Source organism: Equus quagga, chromosome 2 (assembly GCF_021613505.1).
Source record: "Equus quagga isolate Etosha38 chromosome 2, UCLA_HA_Equagga_1.0, whole genome shotgun sequence".
NCBI lineage: Eukaryota > Metazoa > Chordata > Mammalia > Perissodactyla > Equidae > Equus > Equus quagga.
Window position 1 is genome coordinate 69,628,127 of NC_060268.1, and position 16,054 is coordinate 69,644,180.

The 16,054-nt window shown below is 39.7% G+C and overlaps 2 protein-coding genes across 3 annotated transcripts in view; both read right to left on the reverse strand.

Moving 5' to 3' along the window:
* FBXO22 (F-box protein 22) overlaps positions 1-8,970 on the reverse strand; it is a 31,144-nt gene extending 22,174 nt beyond the window's left edge. Inside the window, exons 1-4 of the mRNA XM_046652212.1 lie at positions 8,724-8,970; positions 8,216-8,354; positions 3,926-4,013; positions 2,998-3,093 (exon numbers count right to left, since the gene is read on the reverse strand). Coding sequence (XP_046508168.1) covers positions 2,998-3,093; positions 3,926-4,013; positions 8,216-8,354; positions 8,724-8,866 — 466 coding nt within the window. The 5' untranslated portion in view covers positions 8,867-8,970. The remainder of the gene's footprint in view (positions 1-2,997; positions 3,094-3,925; positions 4,014-8,215; positions 8,355-8,723) is intronic.
* A 2,814-nt stretch (positions 8,971-11,784) lies between these two features.
* The window catches only part of UBE2Q2 (ubiquitin conjugating enzyme E2 Q2), a 61,424-nt gene continuing 57,154 nt past the window's right edge, over positions 11,785-16,054 (reverse strand). For both annotated transcript variants that reach the window (XM_046652214.1, XM_046652213.1), the window contains 2 exons: positions 14,280-14,346; positions 11,785-12,640 (listed from right to left, as the gene is read on the reverse strand). In XM_046652214.1, the coding sequence (XP_046508170.1) occupies positions 12,609-12,640; positions 14,280-14,346 (99 nt within the window). In that variant the 3' untranslated portion in view covers positions 11,785-12,608. The remainder of the gene's footprint in view (positions 12,641-14,279; positions 14,347-16,054) is intronic.

Below are 16,054 nucleotides of genomic sequence, written 5' to 3' on the forward strand. Positions count from 1 at the left end.
GAAAATTTCAGAATCAAATCAAACCCCAGACAACATATTCAAATTAAAAACAGGAAAATAAAATTTCAGAGTTTATTATAAGGCCCCATTCTCCCACAAAAAACATCAAAACATAAAAGCAATTTTTAGAATTTCCATAGCAGGCTTTAAGACAACCTGAATAAATCCTAACAGGCTTTTTATAGAAACTGACAGGCTGATTCTAAAATATATGTAGCAATGCAAAGGACCTAGATAGCCAAAGCAATTTTAAAAAAAAGAACACCAAGATCTACGGTTGTCAGTTTTTAAAAGACGTAGAGTAAAATGGCATTGGCTTAAGGACAAACAAATCAATCAATGGAACAGAGTTAAATACAGAAACACATCCAGCAACATAATTATTTTTGACAAAGATGCTGAGACAATTTAGTGAGGAAAGAAAAGTCTTCAATAAATGGTAATGAATAACTGGATAAACGTGTGAAAAAAATTTAACCTTGGACCCCTCCCTATCTTACATCATACACAAAAATTACTTCAAGTTAGGTCAGAGAACTAAATCTAACAGCTAAAACTATACAGTTTATAGAAGAAGACATAGGAGAATCTCTTTGTGACCATGGGGTAGGCAAAGATTTCTGGAGAGGACACAAAAAACATTAACCATAAAAGAAAATAAACTGGATGTCACCAAAATAAAAGTCTACTGCTCATCAAAAGACACTGTTAAGAAAATGGAAAGAGAGCAACAGGGTGAGAGAAAATATTTACAACACCTATACCTGATAAAGGTCTTGTCTAAGAATATATCAACTACAGTTGCAACTCAGTAACAAAAGGAAAACAATCAAGAAAAAAATCAGTAAAAGACTTGGATACTTCACAAAAGCAGATACACAAACAGCCAATAAACAGATGAAAAGGTGCTCCACATATTTAGTTACTAGAGTAATTCAAATTAAAACCACCCTAAGAAGCCTCTTCACACCCACTGGAATGGCTAAAATCAAAGACTCATTTGAAGACACTAGGTTTTGGTGAGAATATAGAGCAATGAGCAGCCAGAACGCTTATTCCTTGCTGGTGAGGATAAAATGGAATAACTTTGGAAAACCGTTTGGCAGTTTCTTATAAAGTTAAATACACACCAACCTTAAGACTCAGTAATCCCACTTCTTGGTAACTTCCCAAGAATGGACCTATGTCTACAAAAAGAATTATACAAAACTGTTCATAACAGCTTCATTCATAATAGCCAGGAACCAGAAACCATGCAAATCTCCATCAAAAAAAGAATGGAAACACAAATCACAGTCTACTTATATCACAGAATACTACTCGAGAAGTTCTTTTTAAAAAATGAATTACTGATACACATAAGTGAATCTCAAAAACATTATGTTGTTAAAAATATTTATATTGAGGGGTCGGCCCTGTGGCATTAGTGGTTAAGTTTGTGCACTCTGCTTTGGCCACCTGGGGTTGGTGGGTTTGGATCCCAAGCACGGACCTACACACTGCTCATCAAGCCATGCTGTGGCAGTGTCCCACATACAAAATAGAGGAGGACTGGCACAGATGTTAGATCAGTGACAATGTTCCTCAAGCAAAAAGAGGAAGACTGGCAACAGATGTTAGCTCAAGACCAATCTTCCTCACCAAAAAAATATACATATATGTTTTTTTATGTTGAGTTAAACAGTCAAGATATAAAAAACGTATGTACCACATGATTCCACTTATATGACATTCAACAACAGGCAAAACTAATCTATGGCCAGAGAAACCAGAACTGGGGTTTCCTATGGCAGGCAGGGATTGACCAGAAGAGGGTAAAGGGAACTTTCTGGGGTGAGGGAAATATTCTATATCTTGACTGGCGTATTGGTTACTCAAGGGAATAAATCTGTCAAAATTCATTAAATTGTACACTTGAGATTGTGCACTTCACAGTAAGTACAGTTTACCTCAATTAAGAAAGAAAATGCCCTCTGTACATATGAGAATGAACAAATTTTCTCAAACTTGCAATTTTTCCAACCTAAAGAAGGAAGACAGGCTAGTAGTCAATGGCTGTTTTAGAAACAATGACTAACTGTGGCCTAAGAAAAAGGAACCTAATCAACAGTCTTGGTGGAAATTTTGTTAGGACATGTGTGGAAGTGACCCAAAGAAAGTACCTAGCTGTAGGGGGACCAGAAAAAGAGAAGGGTGAGGAGCGGGTCCAAGAAAACACCAGAGGACAAGTCCTGACTAAAGGGAGCTGGAATGGTATTTACTCCCCACATCAAGGTCAAAAGAGAACTTAGAGGAACAGAAGTGCAAAGTGAAAAGTGCTTCAGAATAAGGCAAGCACAGAAGGCAGGCTTCAGGGAGACCACCCACCCCTCCCAACGGGTCACAGAAGGCAGCAATGTCACCTAGGCCCACCCTCCTACTCCTGTTCCTAGCCCCCAGCCGTAATTTTAAAAAGGAAAAACTTGGTCGTACTTTGAGGAAGCCCCAGGGGGTGGGGTGAGGAGGCTTAAGAAAGTGATGTAAGCAACGACAGCTATGCTTCTGTAGAAGCAGTTGTGAATAACTAGTAATGGTAAAAATTATTTATCACTGCTTTAAGAAAAATCCAAAAGTTAACCCATTGTGGCTCGCAATCCCAGTCCCACCTCACCCCCACCCACCAGAAACTACCAATTGGACTGACCGAGGGAGAATGCTCCCTAATGCTTTCCAATTTGGAAAGAGGAAGAATGTGACCTTTTTCTTCTCAGGAATGGGGCCTGGAAAGATATGAACTACGTTTGTTTTATACAGACAGCCCTGAGATTTGAAATATGAACCATAATAACCTAAGGAACATTAATATAAGTCAAACATAATACCACGGTAAACATGACTCACTTTACTGTATTCTGGATGGCCAAAAATATAAATGTGCACTTAAGCTACAAATAATGCACCAATCTACAGGACCCCACATTAATGAAAGGCAGAAAATCATCAAGTATCTTCTCTTACCTACAATTCCTGGGGTCACAATCCCAAGGACTTCGCATTGTTTTGGGAATAGCTTCTCAAGGGCAAATGCTGTTTCCATGGTAGTTCTTTTCCTTGCTGTAACACAGTAGCAAAATTATTAAATATCATTCATTTAAGGTCAAATTTCATGATGTGGGGAAAAAAAGCAAATACTGAATAAAGTTTAAGTCATTTTACACCAGAACCCTTTACTAGGAATTCTAAAACCTTTGATGAAAACAAACCTTTTCCCATTTTAGGCCCCTGCTTTATATTTTAAATTCTAAATCTGACCTTCAGCATCACCAGTTTGCCTTCCTGTTTTGCTCATATACTGCTTTTGCCCCAAGGATGTTAAATCTAGCAGTAGCAGCTAAACTCTAGACTTGTTATTGTACCTTTCCGTTCCACTGATATTAAAGTGCCAGGACTTTCTGACTACACCAACAGCCACGTGGAGCAGTCAAATTAGACACGGCAAATGCAGTATCTAAGTCTAACTCAGGGCCTCAGTGTGCCCACCATGGGACACTCAGTCTGCTTCTCCTCTTAGCAAGCTAAGGAGATGACACAATAGTGACAGGTAACCTTGGCAAATGGGTCCTCACCACCCGACACAAGAAAAGCTTTGAAAAGCCAAAGATATACACTGTTTTAACAATAAAAAGAAGTGCCTGGAGGATTAAAGTATTTCAAAATTAGAAAAATACCTTTCTAAAGAATTTGTTTCGATTGTACTACAACGTTTAGAAATCAATCCTTGAAGCAAAAAGGGCTCTTCAAGGTTCAAAGATATTCATGCATTCTATAGAGAGAGGCCCAGAGCCTCAGAAAGTCAGTAACTCACAGGAGTAGGACAATATTTAACTCCAAACAGAAGGTATATAAGGAAACAAAAAAATCCAAAACCTTTTCTTTTGATATTCACCTCTCTTGTGGCCACGACACTCTTCCAGACTAATAAAAGTTTCTGAATCAGCCATGTAAAGAACTGTCCGTGGTAAGATGTGAACATTCTGCAAAGAAAAAAAACAGAAATCAGAATTGGATCACATGAATCCATGAGTGCTCTCATGGCCTTTAAAGTTTCCCCTGGTCCAAACTGCTGCTGCCCTTTAGGTCAGTGTGGGCATCTGAGTCCACCCACTTCCCATTCTTTCTGCACTCGCGCTCTTTCATTTTCAGCTCACTCATTTGTTGAGCATCTATTACTTCTTCAAGTCAAACTCATTCCAGCCTGACTCAAGAAGTTCATTTTCAAAAGAATTCAAGCTCTTAAACAAAAACATTAAGTAACAGCAAAAGATGCCACCTGCTTTATTTGAATAGGCATCACAGTAACATCTCAGCAAGAGGGAAGCTACACAGACTGTATCGCTGCTCTCTTCACTGCCTATCAAATTAAATATTCCAGGCCTTCATTCCCACCTGACCAACTACTTTGTTAGACGGACTCTTCACTTACTATTAACCAGACACACACACTTCTCTATGTATTTTCCTGCAGCTCTCTTCCTTTCACACTTGATTTAAGATTGTTTCCCCCAAGAGACAACTTAAGTGCCACCTCCTCTGCGAAATCTTTTCTAACACTCCCTCGGCACCTTGGACCTTACATGTGACATCCCTTACATCTAGTCATGGTTATTTGTGCCTCATCTCCACTTATGAGCTGGGATTATTTAGACTCACATTTTCCACTAAATTTCCTATTACAGACAAGTGGCAAAGCGGTTGAATTAAATGATAAGGGTGAATGCATTTTTCCTTCTAAGTCGGTTGTTTTCAAAGACTTTTACTGTCAGAATGGAATGAACTAGTTAGCATACAGCAAAGCCTCAATGTTGACTAAATGCAAAAATGTTGATCCGCTGTAATCTGGGGGAATGTGAAGATGTTTCAGACACTGAGACAGAATGATGACCCTGTGGGGGCCTCAGAGCTGATAAGACCTATGGATATAGTTTCCTTGGTTCATATAGCCTTTTCAAAGAATATAATTTGTCTGCCAACATTTAAAATTCCACACGATATTTACATAAAATGTGGATTTCTAGATTCTTTTTAAAAACTAGACATTCTGGCAACACCAGACTGCATTCTCCTTATCTGGGGCTAAACAGAGGCAAGCACTCCCTGGTCTGCCATGGCCCACCCCCCCATGCTGCTACATTGAGCCACCTGGCCCACCCGAGCCACCTGGCCCACCCGACCCACCTGCCTAACTCTGGACTCACTCCCCTTTCTGGCCTTTGGCATAGTGAGTAGAGAGACTGGAAGTCTAGTCCTGATGTTTTATGACTCTCTCTTTTCGAGTAACCACTGAAAAGAAACTGCTGAATTTTCCCTCCTAATTCTCACTAGAAGCAATAACAATTACAATCATTAAGATGACATGTTCTCAAAGGTCAATGTAAGACAACTAGAACACCATTCCATTATTCAAAGAAGTTCCAAATGGCAAGATGCTTTACAAAAATTTTAGTGGACTTCAAAATATTTCTAATAAAAAAGTTAAATCAGAGGCTGGCTCCATGGCTGAATGGTTAAAGTTCTGTCCACTCTGCTTCAGTGGCCCAGGTTCACAGGTTCAGATCCCAGGCAAGGATCTACTCCACTAACCAGCCACGCTGTGGAGGCCTCCCAGATACAAAGTAGAGGAAGATTGGCACAGATGTTAGCTCAGGGCTGAGCTCCCCCAAGCCAGAAAAAAAGAAAAAGAGGAATATTGGCAATGGATGTTATCTCCAGGCAAACCTTCCTCACCAAAAAAAAAAAAAAAAGAGAGAAAGAGAGAGAGAGAAAAGAAAAAAGTTAAATCAACTTCCTTTATGGCTACAGAAGTATCATGACCACTAGATAATTTGGCAAACATAAAGAAAACAGTATGATTTGGACAAAGATTCCATGTTTTGTCTGACCACACTAAGAGTTTAGTACAATGTATAAACTTCTTTAAGGGTATTACTATATGAATTTTAATAATGACATTAATAATAGAAAATAACAATTTCAATTATTTAAAACATTATGTTTCTGTTACTACAGGTAATGAGTTATATGCAATACATTTTCGTTATTTAACCCTTACAACAATTCTATAACGTTTTAAGGGGGATTATTATTTTCATTTTATGGAGACAGAACCTGAGGCTCAGAGAGGTTAGGTAACTTTTTCAAAGTCACACAGCTGGTATGTGCCAAAATTGGGTTCATACCTATGTCTGTCTGACTATAACAGCTGTTACAAAGTATTAACTTTTAAAGCTATACAAAAATAATAACTGCTGTTGTAAAAATGTGAAGGAAAAAAAGTTTTTAAAAACATCAAAAAAAAAAACACCACACAACTCTACTCACGAAGGAAAGTTTTGCTAACACTTTGGTTTTCTTCTTTTTTACTCTTCCTTTCTTGTTTTAAATAATACATATTATACCAAACATAATTTCACGATCTGTTTTCACTTGTAACATTAACATTTTCTCCTGTCATTAATGCACCTTGCAGTTTATCATTGAATGACTTCATTTCTTAAACATTAAATTGTTTTCAATTTCCCTTATCATAAATAATGCTGCAAAAACATCCTTATGAAAAAGGCTTTGCCCACATTTTGAATTTCCCCCACAATTTCCAGACTGGGCAGGATTTGGGCCAAGGTGGAAATAAGAAACTTTCCTGAAAGCCCGCCTCTGGATACTGGCCACTTTGGATCTGAGTCTCAGAGCCCCAACAGAGTAAGGAGAAAATCCACACGACGAGGGGGAAACAGAAGACTGGTCACTTACGCGGCATTCCCCTAACATCTAAATATATGAAGAACGATGAGAGCCAGGTTTCTCATCGTCCAAAAGGGAGGGACAAATATGAGCTGAGAGAAAACTGGAAAGAATCCTGTGTCAGACTGGAATTGGATATACCTGTATGAACTCATGAATTCCCATAAATATATATAAAAAAGACACTGAAGACAGCTGAAGGAGCTCCCCACTAGCCAAATTCGGGACAATGTGGGCCCCAAATAAATACTGATAGTAAGAAATTATATCCCACGGAATAAAATAGACTGAAAGTCTCTATAGATATAAATAACCTGAAACAGAATATTTACACAGTTTCCAAGTATCTCCCCCAAAATACTTAATAATTACAGTTGCAAAGGGTAATTTTATAGTAGCAACACCTGACAGACACTACCTTAATCAAATAATCAAAGGTACTATCACCAGTAATGGGACAAATGGAAATCAGATGCCACCTGATAGGATGCAACAAGAAGACCGTGATGTTCCTACCAAAGACACATAATCAGAATCTGAGAAACATCAGACGTTCTACAAAATAACTGGCCTGTAATTTACATATATGTCCAAGTTGTGAAACTCAAGAAAAGCTTGAGAAACTGTTCCAGACCAAAGACGAAGGAAACATGACAAAAGCAACATAAGATGCTAAACTGAATTCTTTAGTTATGAAAGACATTAGTGGGACAATTGTGAAAACCTGAGGATTAGATGGCAGAAACGTATCAATGATAATTTCCTGACTTTGAAGGTTGTATCATGGTTCTGTAGGATGTTCTTGCTTGTATATAACGCGTGCTAAAGTATAAGGAAGTCAAAGAACATCAGGCTGGCAGTTTACTCTCAAATGGCTACGTCCCACTCTCAAGTGAGATACCACAGCCTCACTGTCACCTGTGCTCACGAGGCTGCCCCTCTGACTCCACAGTTCAAGTCTTTACCTCCCCAGGTACTGCCCATCTTTTGAAATTGGGGCCCAGAGATACAATGCCAAAGAGTACAGGAAAGGAGGATGAAATACTGGGTTTAACTATTGCTTCTTCGCTTTTTCCTGTTACACGAAGCAAGAGAAACCCAGTCACCTTCCCTGCAAAACTGTGATAACGATACTTGCTTCAAGGAAAGCAGGTAAAGGGAAGCTTCTGCACAGTGCTATTACAATAGTGAAAATCTGGATACACAAAGCTCCCAATATCTGAAAAATGGTCAAATAAACTATGGCACATCCTTATAACATATAGTCATTAAAACTGATGTTTACAAAATCTTTTCATGTCATGAGAAAATGTTCCCTATATTACAAAGAATTAGGCCATATACAAAACTGGGATTAAAAAAAAAAAACACACACGTTTAGTGCTCAAAGATCGACCAAGCCTGCAACGTCCCGTGCACGACGCCCCTTCTTACTTGCCTCAAGCTCCTCTGCCGCCGCGCGGACCAAGCAATGCTGCTCCAGGCGGCCAGCCGCCGCGGAGCCCGCAGATATCCAGGTCACACGCCGATGGGTCCGCAACACTCTGCGCGCACACTCCCCCCACAAGCGGCACACGCTGAGGAGGCAACCGCACAAAGGCTCGTGAGCGCACGTTCCCTTCGCTCTGCCGCGGCTCCCCACCCCCACCCCGTCTGCGCAGCGGCGGGAGACTCCTGCGGGATCTAGTCCCCGGAGGGGGAGGTGGCGGCGCGCTGGTTCGGAGCGCGAGCCGGGGGCGGGGAAAACCTTCGAGGGAAGCCGCCTCTCCAGGAGGAGTCCCCCGGAGCGCTCCGGCAGGCGGACCTGGCAGATGGGGGCGTCAGCTCAGGGCAGCGGTACGGAGCCGGGGCCGCCCCGGGTCCCGATGGCGTCTGCCCACCCCGCCCGCCCAGGCAAGCCCGGCAGGTCCCGAGGTAAGGAAGCTTCCCGCCTCCTCTCTCCTCACCCGGCCACCCGCAGCAGCGCCTTGGCGGGCAGGAAAGTGAGAACACGTTCCACCACCTCCGCTAGGTTACTCAACACGAAGGTGCTTCGTGGGTCTACGGAGGAGGAGCCACGGTGGTCACGGCCGCCCCCCACCGGCTCCATGCCTCACCAACCGGTCCGGGCAAGGCAGTACCGCAGCTCCGCGGGAACAGGTTAGGCCGGCACGAGACCGCCCAGCCCGCGCGCACTGAGCAGGCGCGCGCGCCACTTCCGGCCGGCCAGGGAGGCGGGGCTGCTGCGGAGGCGCCCACGTGACCCCAGGCCACCAGGTTTCCGGCGCTGGTCTGGAAGCGCCTGCTGGGGCTCGGAGCCCGTGGCCAAGCGTCTTGCAATCCTCCCTGAACGTTTATGACTCCCGCAGTCCTCCTTCACTGCCTCACCGCGCTTGCCGCGCTGTATTCTCTTTGTCGGCACACATCTTTCTCTAACTCATGATTTATTGAAGGCAGAGCTTAGGTGATAGTGGTCTTTACAGTCCCAGTGCTTAACAGCATGAACCCAATTTTTGAACGGCCAGTACCTGCTTTAAAAAAACTGTGTGAAAATCACAGTAAGTCAACACCTTGTGAACGTGGTTAACTCGTTGTAACCCTCACGTTCTGAATGTGTAAAACAGCATAAAGAGCACCTACCATTACTGTGAAAGCACGTCCCAAACTGCGCTAGTTCCTCACAGGTGGCATTAGAGTCAGCTGGGAACTATTAAGTTTTGACACATTTTTGGTCCTCACCCCAGGCCTACTGAATCAGATACTAGGGGTGGGGCCCAGCAGTCTGAGGTGTAACTTTCCTGTGATTTAAGCTTTCTCGTGATTCTGATGCAAGCTCAGGCTGAGAACCACAGATAAAAAGTACAGTAGGGCCGGCCCAGTGGTGCAGCGGTTAAGCGCGCGGAATCGCTTAGGCGGGGTTCACTGGTCCCGGTCTCTGGTGCGGACATGGCACCGCTTGGCAAGCCGTGCTGTGGCAGGCGTCCCACATATAAAGTGGAGGAAGATGGGCACAATGTTAGCTCAGGACCAGCCTTCCTCAGCAAAAACTGGAGGACTGGCGGCAGACACTGCCGTATCCCCAACACCCATTCCTCCCGCTGCTTCCTTGCTGATTTGATCCCTAGCTCCTGAAGGTCAACTTGATTAGTCCAAACTAGACGGTCTCAAACATATTGGCCTGAGGGCTCCTACACACTCTTAAACATTGACAACTCTAAAGAGCTTGTTTATTTGGGTTATGTGGGTTAATATTAACATTAACCTTATTAAAAATTAAAACTTTAATATTAATTCACTTAAAATAATAAATCCATTACATATTAACGGAAGAATATTTTTATCATACAAGTTTGCCAAATCTCCCCCACCACCAAAAGTGAATAATGTGGCATCTTTACATTTTGCAAACCTCTGATTTCTGGCTTAATAGAAGACAGCTGGATCTGCTTCTGAATTCAATCTGTTGCAATATCACATCATGGAGCCTCCGGAAAACTCCACTGTACACTTGTGGGAGAATGAGAGTCAAAATAGCAAACAATGTTTTAGTGTTAGGAAAGTAGTTTTGACCTTCAAAACCTCCTAAAAAGGTCTTAGGAGTCTCGAGGATTCCCCAAATCATACGTTGAAGACCACTTGCCCGAACAAATCATGATGGCTTCATTCTTTTCAGCCATTAGTTTAGGGGTAGACACAGGCCCCAGTTCTAACCAAGGAAAAGTAGGCTGGGGAGGGGGGACTTCTAAAGATTTCCTCACCTCCTAGGGAGACACTAGAAGACAGGCCCATTATCCACCTCTAGACAGATTAAAGTGGCTGCACATCCAGACATAACATTCAATCCAAAGATGAAACCAACACGAAAAAATCTCAAAGAAACAGAGCAGAGCACAGATGTACCATGCCTGGAGTCTCCCTACCTGTGGACAGGTGTATCCACTTATGTGAGAAATCCTGACAACTGTGTATAAGGAAGCCATGGGTCCACTAAAGAGGGAGCAGATTATCATAACTAGGGGAACTAGGGACAGCCATGAAGAAAGTAGCACTTGAATTTACATTAAAGAATGAATGTGGGAAAGGGAAAAGGTTAAGGAAAATCTGAGTGTACTAAGTATGCACACACCATTTCTGGGTTCTGTAGCTTTTTCTTGTTAAATCAATCTGCTTCTCTCCCTCTCCTCACCCCATTCCACCATAGGAAATCCTATTCCAGAAACTCAGTAGAGCCTACAGACACCTGAAGCAAAGTTATCTCTTATGAGGGAAAGGTGACGAAATTACTTTTTAAATGGTTCTTTATTCATAAACTTGATGCAAGTTTACAAAATTTATTGTACATTGCCAAATAAATCTGCAATGAAAAAATAAAAAAAACAAAGCATGCCAAATGTGCAGCTGTCAATGTGCTAGCTATCAGGATATTAAAGAATTCAATAATGTATTCAAGATTTAGCCTTAGGTTTAAGGAACTGTAATGCTTTAAAGAATTCTGCCTTGTCACTTGTGATGTGAGCAACTGGCAATCAAAACTTTATACAAATGTAACCAAGTGAACAAGAATGCCAGAAAATCTTTGTCTACTCTCTTTTTAACCAAAATAGAATAAAAAGAAATTAAACACACAGAATAATGCTGAAGTGCCATGTCTCTCGGATACGGTTTACAAAGTTAAAAACTGAATCTTAAAGCAAATGCATAAGAAATGCTTTTGAACTTTGTAACTGGTTTGTGCAGAAAAATGTGCTTCTGGATTGCTTTTTAAAAGTGCTTAATAACTAGAATTTCCTTTTAAATCAAATTTGGGTATATAAAAAAATCTATTACCAACAGGACTGATTCAGGTAAGGCAATAAAATGGAGAGTACATTGATTTGAGTCACGTTTTATAAAAGAATTAACATATGCAGAGTTCCTATTAGTCTTTCGAAGTAAAAGCCATTCTTATGACTATAGCAAAAATTTTAAGTCTCAAAATTAGATATCTTTTTGTACTTAACTGTGCAGCTTTTGCTCAAGGAGTCTTCGTGCCAATCACTTTATAAGTTTATTAGTTTACAAATGATTGCAACATCCCGTTAATAAAATGGGAACGTAAAATGACTTAATATTTTAAATAACTTTAAGCTCTATACTGCAGCTCTTCTTAAGAAATATTGAACCAACAAGAAGCCGAGTCAACCCAGCAAGACTTGGATGCCCCAGTGGAAATTACTACTTACAAGCCTTAATTGGCATAGCCTTGCTTTGCTTTGCCTAAAAAGTACAATACAACTCAGTTAAGAGTATATCTTCAGGAAACAGTTCATATCTTCACATAGCCATAAAAAAAGTTTAACAACTTAATGAGTAGGTTTCCTGTCATTATTTTGGCAATATCATAAAATGGTTTTAACCTGAAAACGCTACTGTGATTTAGAACATCTTAAATTTTCTAAACCAATATTAAACATCAAACTTTTATTGGCTCTAAATGGAACAATATATTGCAAGTCCTCGTAACATATGAGCTCAATATGGGAAAGTTACCCTAAGTCGCAACTTCAGTAAACCGATGCTGACTTGCCTGCTTAACAGATCTCACTTTTCAAGAAAAAGAGATAAGTGACCAGTATGTGTATTTATCAGGAAGAATACAATAAAGGCCCCATTGCTCAGTCCAAGATACCTCAAATGAGCAAAATGAAAAGGCTGTAACTTATATGGGATGTCAGTTGACAGATTATCCACTAAAATAACTATTAGCTAACGTCTTCAGTGCTGCTGTTACAGGGGCACTCAAAGCTTGGGTCTGCATGTTGGAACGATTTTCTTTAAAGCAACATTGGTCCAAACATACACAGTCAACACATTTAGCCATCTTCCTTTGGAGGGGTGTACCAGCCTGAAATAGAATAGGAAAAAAGTTAAAATACTTTAATTCTTAAACCAAGGAGAAATGGCATTTTATTAACGTGACCTACTTCCTCTACTCATAATTTTCATGTTTAAACCGGCTGTAAAAATTAAACCTCCACTTGGGGGTTGCTAACACAGCATTTTGATATATTCACAATATAAAGTTATTTTCTATGAATAAATTGTACTTGAGTTTCGACCTAAGATCTCCGGCATTTCCAGCTAAAGATGACAGTGTGGAATATCTGCCTATAAGCTAGGTTTTATATTGCATTTCAATTCTGTATTTGAAAGTAAACTTCACTAAAAATAACTCTCTCTCAAACAAAATCCTGACATTTTAGACTAAGAGGAACTTGGACTTTCCTCAGTGCAATGATGTCATTTCACCAGTAAGGAAGCCATCTCAGCAGGTGCACTAAGTGATTATGCCTAAGATCAGATTTTAGCCACAGAAGCCAAACTAGAATCCATCTCCTGATTCTGAATCTATTGCTCTTTCACCATAGCTAAGCTTACACACACAGACACTTTCTCAAAAACAGTGCTTTCCATAAACATTTTTACAAGTTTTATCATTTCCCTCTTCAGAAGCTTGAAAACTGTTTTGAATACTATTCTTTCAGAAATCAACAGTCACTGAAAAAGTGACAAGTTTGCTTTCTCATTAAAATAAAAGTGAGGATAAGATACAAGTCTTAAGTCACAAGCTACTACATTTCTAGCAAAGTAAAGAATACTTTATTGGTAAATACTCTCCTTAAGGAAAACTACTTCCTATTATTAATTTATTTACTCTGCAAAGAAAGCATCAGTTTCACTACTTCGGCTACAGTGAGTATCTTTCTTACTGTCAACACTTAGTTACAAAGTGCTATGCATACACACTACTCTTGTTTTTCTCACAAGTTTGGCAAGACAGACATCATGCCAATTTTAGAGATGAGGAAACTAAGGCTGAGAGGTAATGGGACTTGATCTGGACCACAGAGCTAATAAGTGACACAAATGGCACCTGAAAATTGGTTTTCTAATTCCAAGTCTACTTGTTTTATTACCTCACTGTTAGAGACAAAAACTCAAAATGTGCACTGTCGATATAAAAAAAATGTAAAGGCCAATAAAAGTTATGAAACATATTTTAAGAATTATTTTTAATTTACAACTCAAATACTCTTAAGTCTATACTGAAATTAGAACTTTTTCACTTGAATAGATAAATGTGTACAACTGTCAAAAAGCATTAAGTAGTTTGAGGATGTTTCAGACGCAGCTGATTCATGATGCTGATTGTATTCACTCAGTATTAATAAGTACTCCACTGTAAAGTTGCCTTTAACTCAGTTCCTATCCTAATACAATATGTTTCAAGTGAGTAAATTGATTCATTCATTAATCTACTCAAAAATCTTGACTCTGACTCAGAGGTGCTTAAGCCAAGTATTTAGGATATAAAGATTCTGAATGAAGCACAATTTATGTATCCTCAAGTTAAATGTTTTCACTGTGGTAACTACTTTATAAGAAATTGAAGCAAAAACAGAAAAATAAAACAGGAGAAACGTCAACAGTACATTATGTAAAACTTCATAAATGGCAATAAATACTTATGGAATTAAACGTACCATTTTTTTCATGTATCTGTACAATGGAATTATAGGATTGTTGGGCTCTTGCTAGATTATACTGATTCTGAAAGAGAATTATACATTTTAAATCAAAACTGTGAATAGATGAAAATCATTACAAATAATTTATGGATGCATCACCACTGTGCTTAAAAGAACACATGAAACCAAATTATATTTCCATTTCTAAAAGAATTTTAACTTAATATCCTCATTTCTCAATTTCATCATTCTCTACCATTTCAGAAGGATAACACAACCAAAACTGTACTCTCTCAAAAATCTACAAGCTTCACAGTTCACTTTTACAAGGCCTACCACTGGACAAATACAAAGCTTTACACAGTGCTAGTCTCCCTCTCCACACTGATGAATCAAGTTAAAGATGCTATTTAGACATAATTAGAACTCAAACTCTCATTCTCATAACTTCTACTCAAAAAACAACCAAACAAAACCTAGAAAATATTACCTTCATATAAGAAAACATTAAGCATTAAGGACTATACATATGAATGACATTTTGAGTTAAAAATCTAAAGAAAGCTCATAAGTGGCAGGAAGCCGTTACTAAAGGAGTCCTCTTTTGGTAACCTTTTTTATTAGAACATCTTTTAAGGGGCCAAATTTAGGATTAATTTTGTCCCCATCAGTACAACTGACCTACATCTTAACTTCCAATTATTATATCATAAGCATTCTCCATAGTGGTATATACCTATTATATTATGTCATAGAATTCAATTAATTCACACAACATAAGAATAAAAAATGTATTAAAACATTCTAAGTGAAAATTCTCCTTACTACCTGTCCTCCAGTCACCCAGTTTTCCCTCATCCATCCTCCTTCCTCCATCCAAGTTAACTACTGTTATTAGTTTCTTGTATAGCCTTCAGATTATACAAGAAAATTCAGGTACAGCCTATTGTTATTAGCCATCATCCCCTGCTTTCCCCTCAACAAATGATAGGTAGCACTCTACAGACACCATTCTGCCCCTTTTCTCACTTAACATATCATGGACCTTATTCCATATGAGTACACAGAAAGCGTTACCTTTCCCTTTTTTTAAACAGTGAAATATTCCATTGTATGCATCATTGGTGAATATTTAGGTTGCTTTCATATTAGGTTATTTTCCATTACAATGCTGCAGTGAGCAACCGTGTACCTAAATATGCAAAATACCAGTAAAAAGTCCCAGAGTGGACTTGCTGAGTCAAAAAACATAGGTACCATTGTAATTTTGAGATGTTCCTAAATTGCCCTCTACAAGACTGTATAAATATGCTTGCCCACCAGCCATGTATGAGAGTGACTCCACACAGCCTCACCAGCACAGTACTTCTTCAAACCTTAGTTATTTTTGACAACATAATAGGTAGAAGATAGACTCTCAGTGTAGTTTTGATTTGCATTTCTATTACTGACTGAGGCTGAACATGTCTCCATATGTTCATAAGCCATTTATTTCTGTATCTGTAAATAGACATTTTATATCTTTTTTCCCATTTTTCTACAGTGTACTCTTTTCCAACTTCTAAGAGCTCTTTAATAGCCTCCCATAATGCATCTAAAAAACTAAACAGGGGTCAGCCCCATGGCCAAGTGGTTAAGTTCGTGCACTCCACTTCGGCAGCCCAGGGTTTCGCCACAGTTCGGATCCTGGGCATGGACATGGCACCACTCATCAAGCCATGCTGAGGCTGCGTCCCATATAGCAGAACCAGAAGTACCTACAAGTAGAATATACACCATGCACTGGGGGG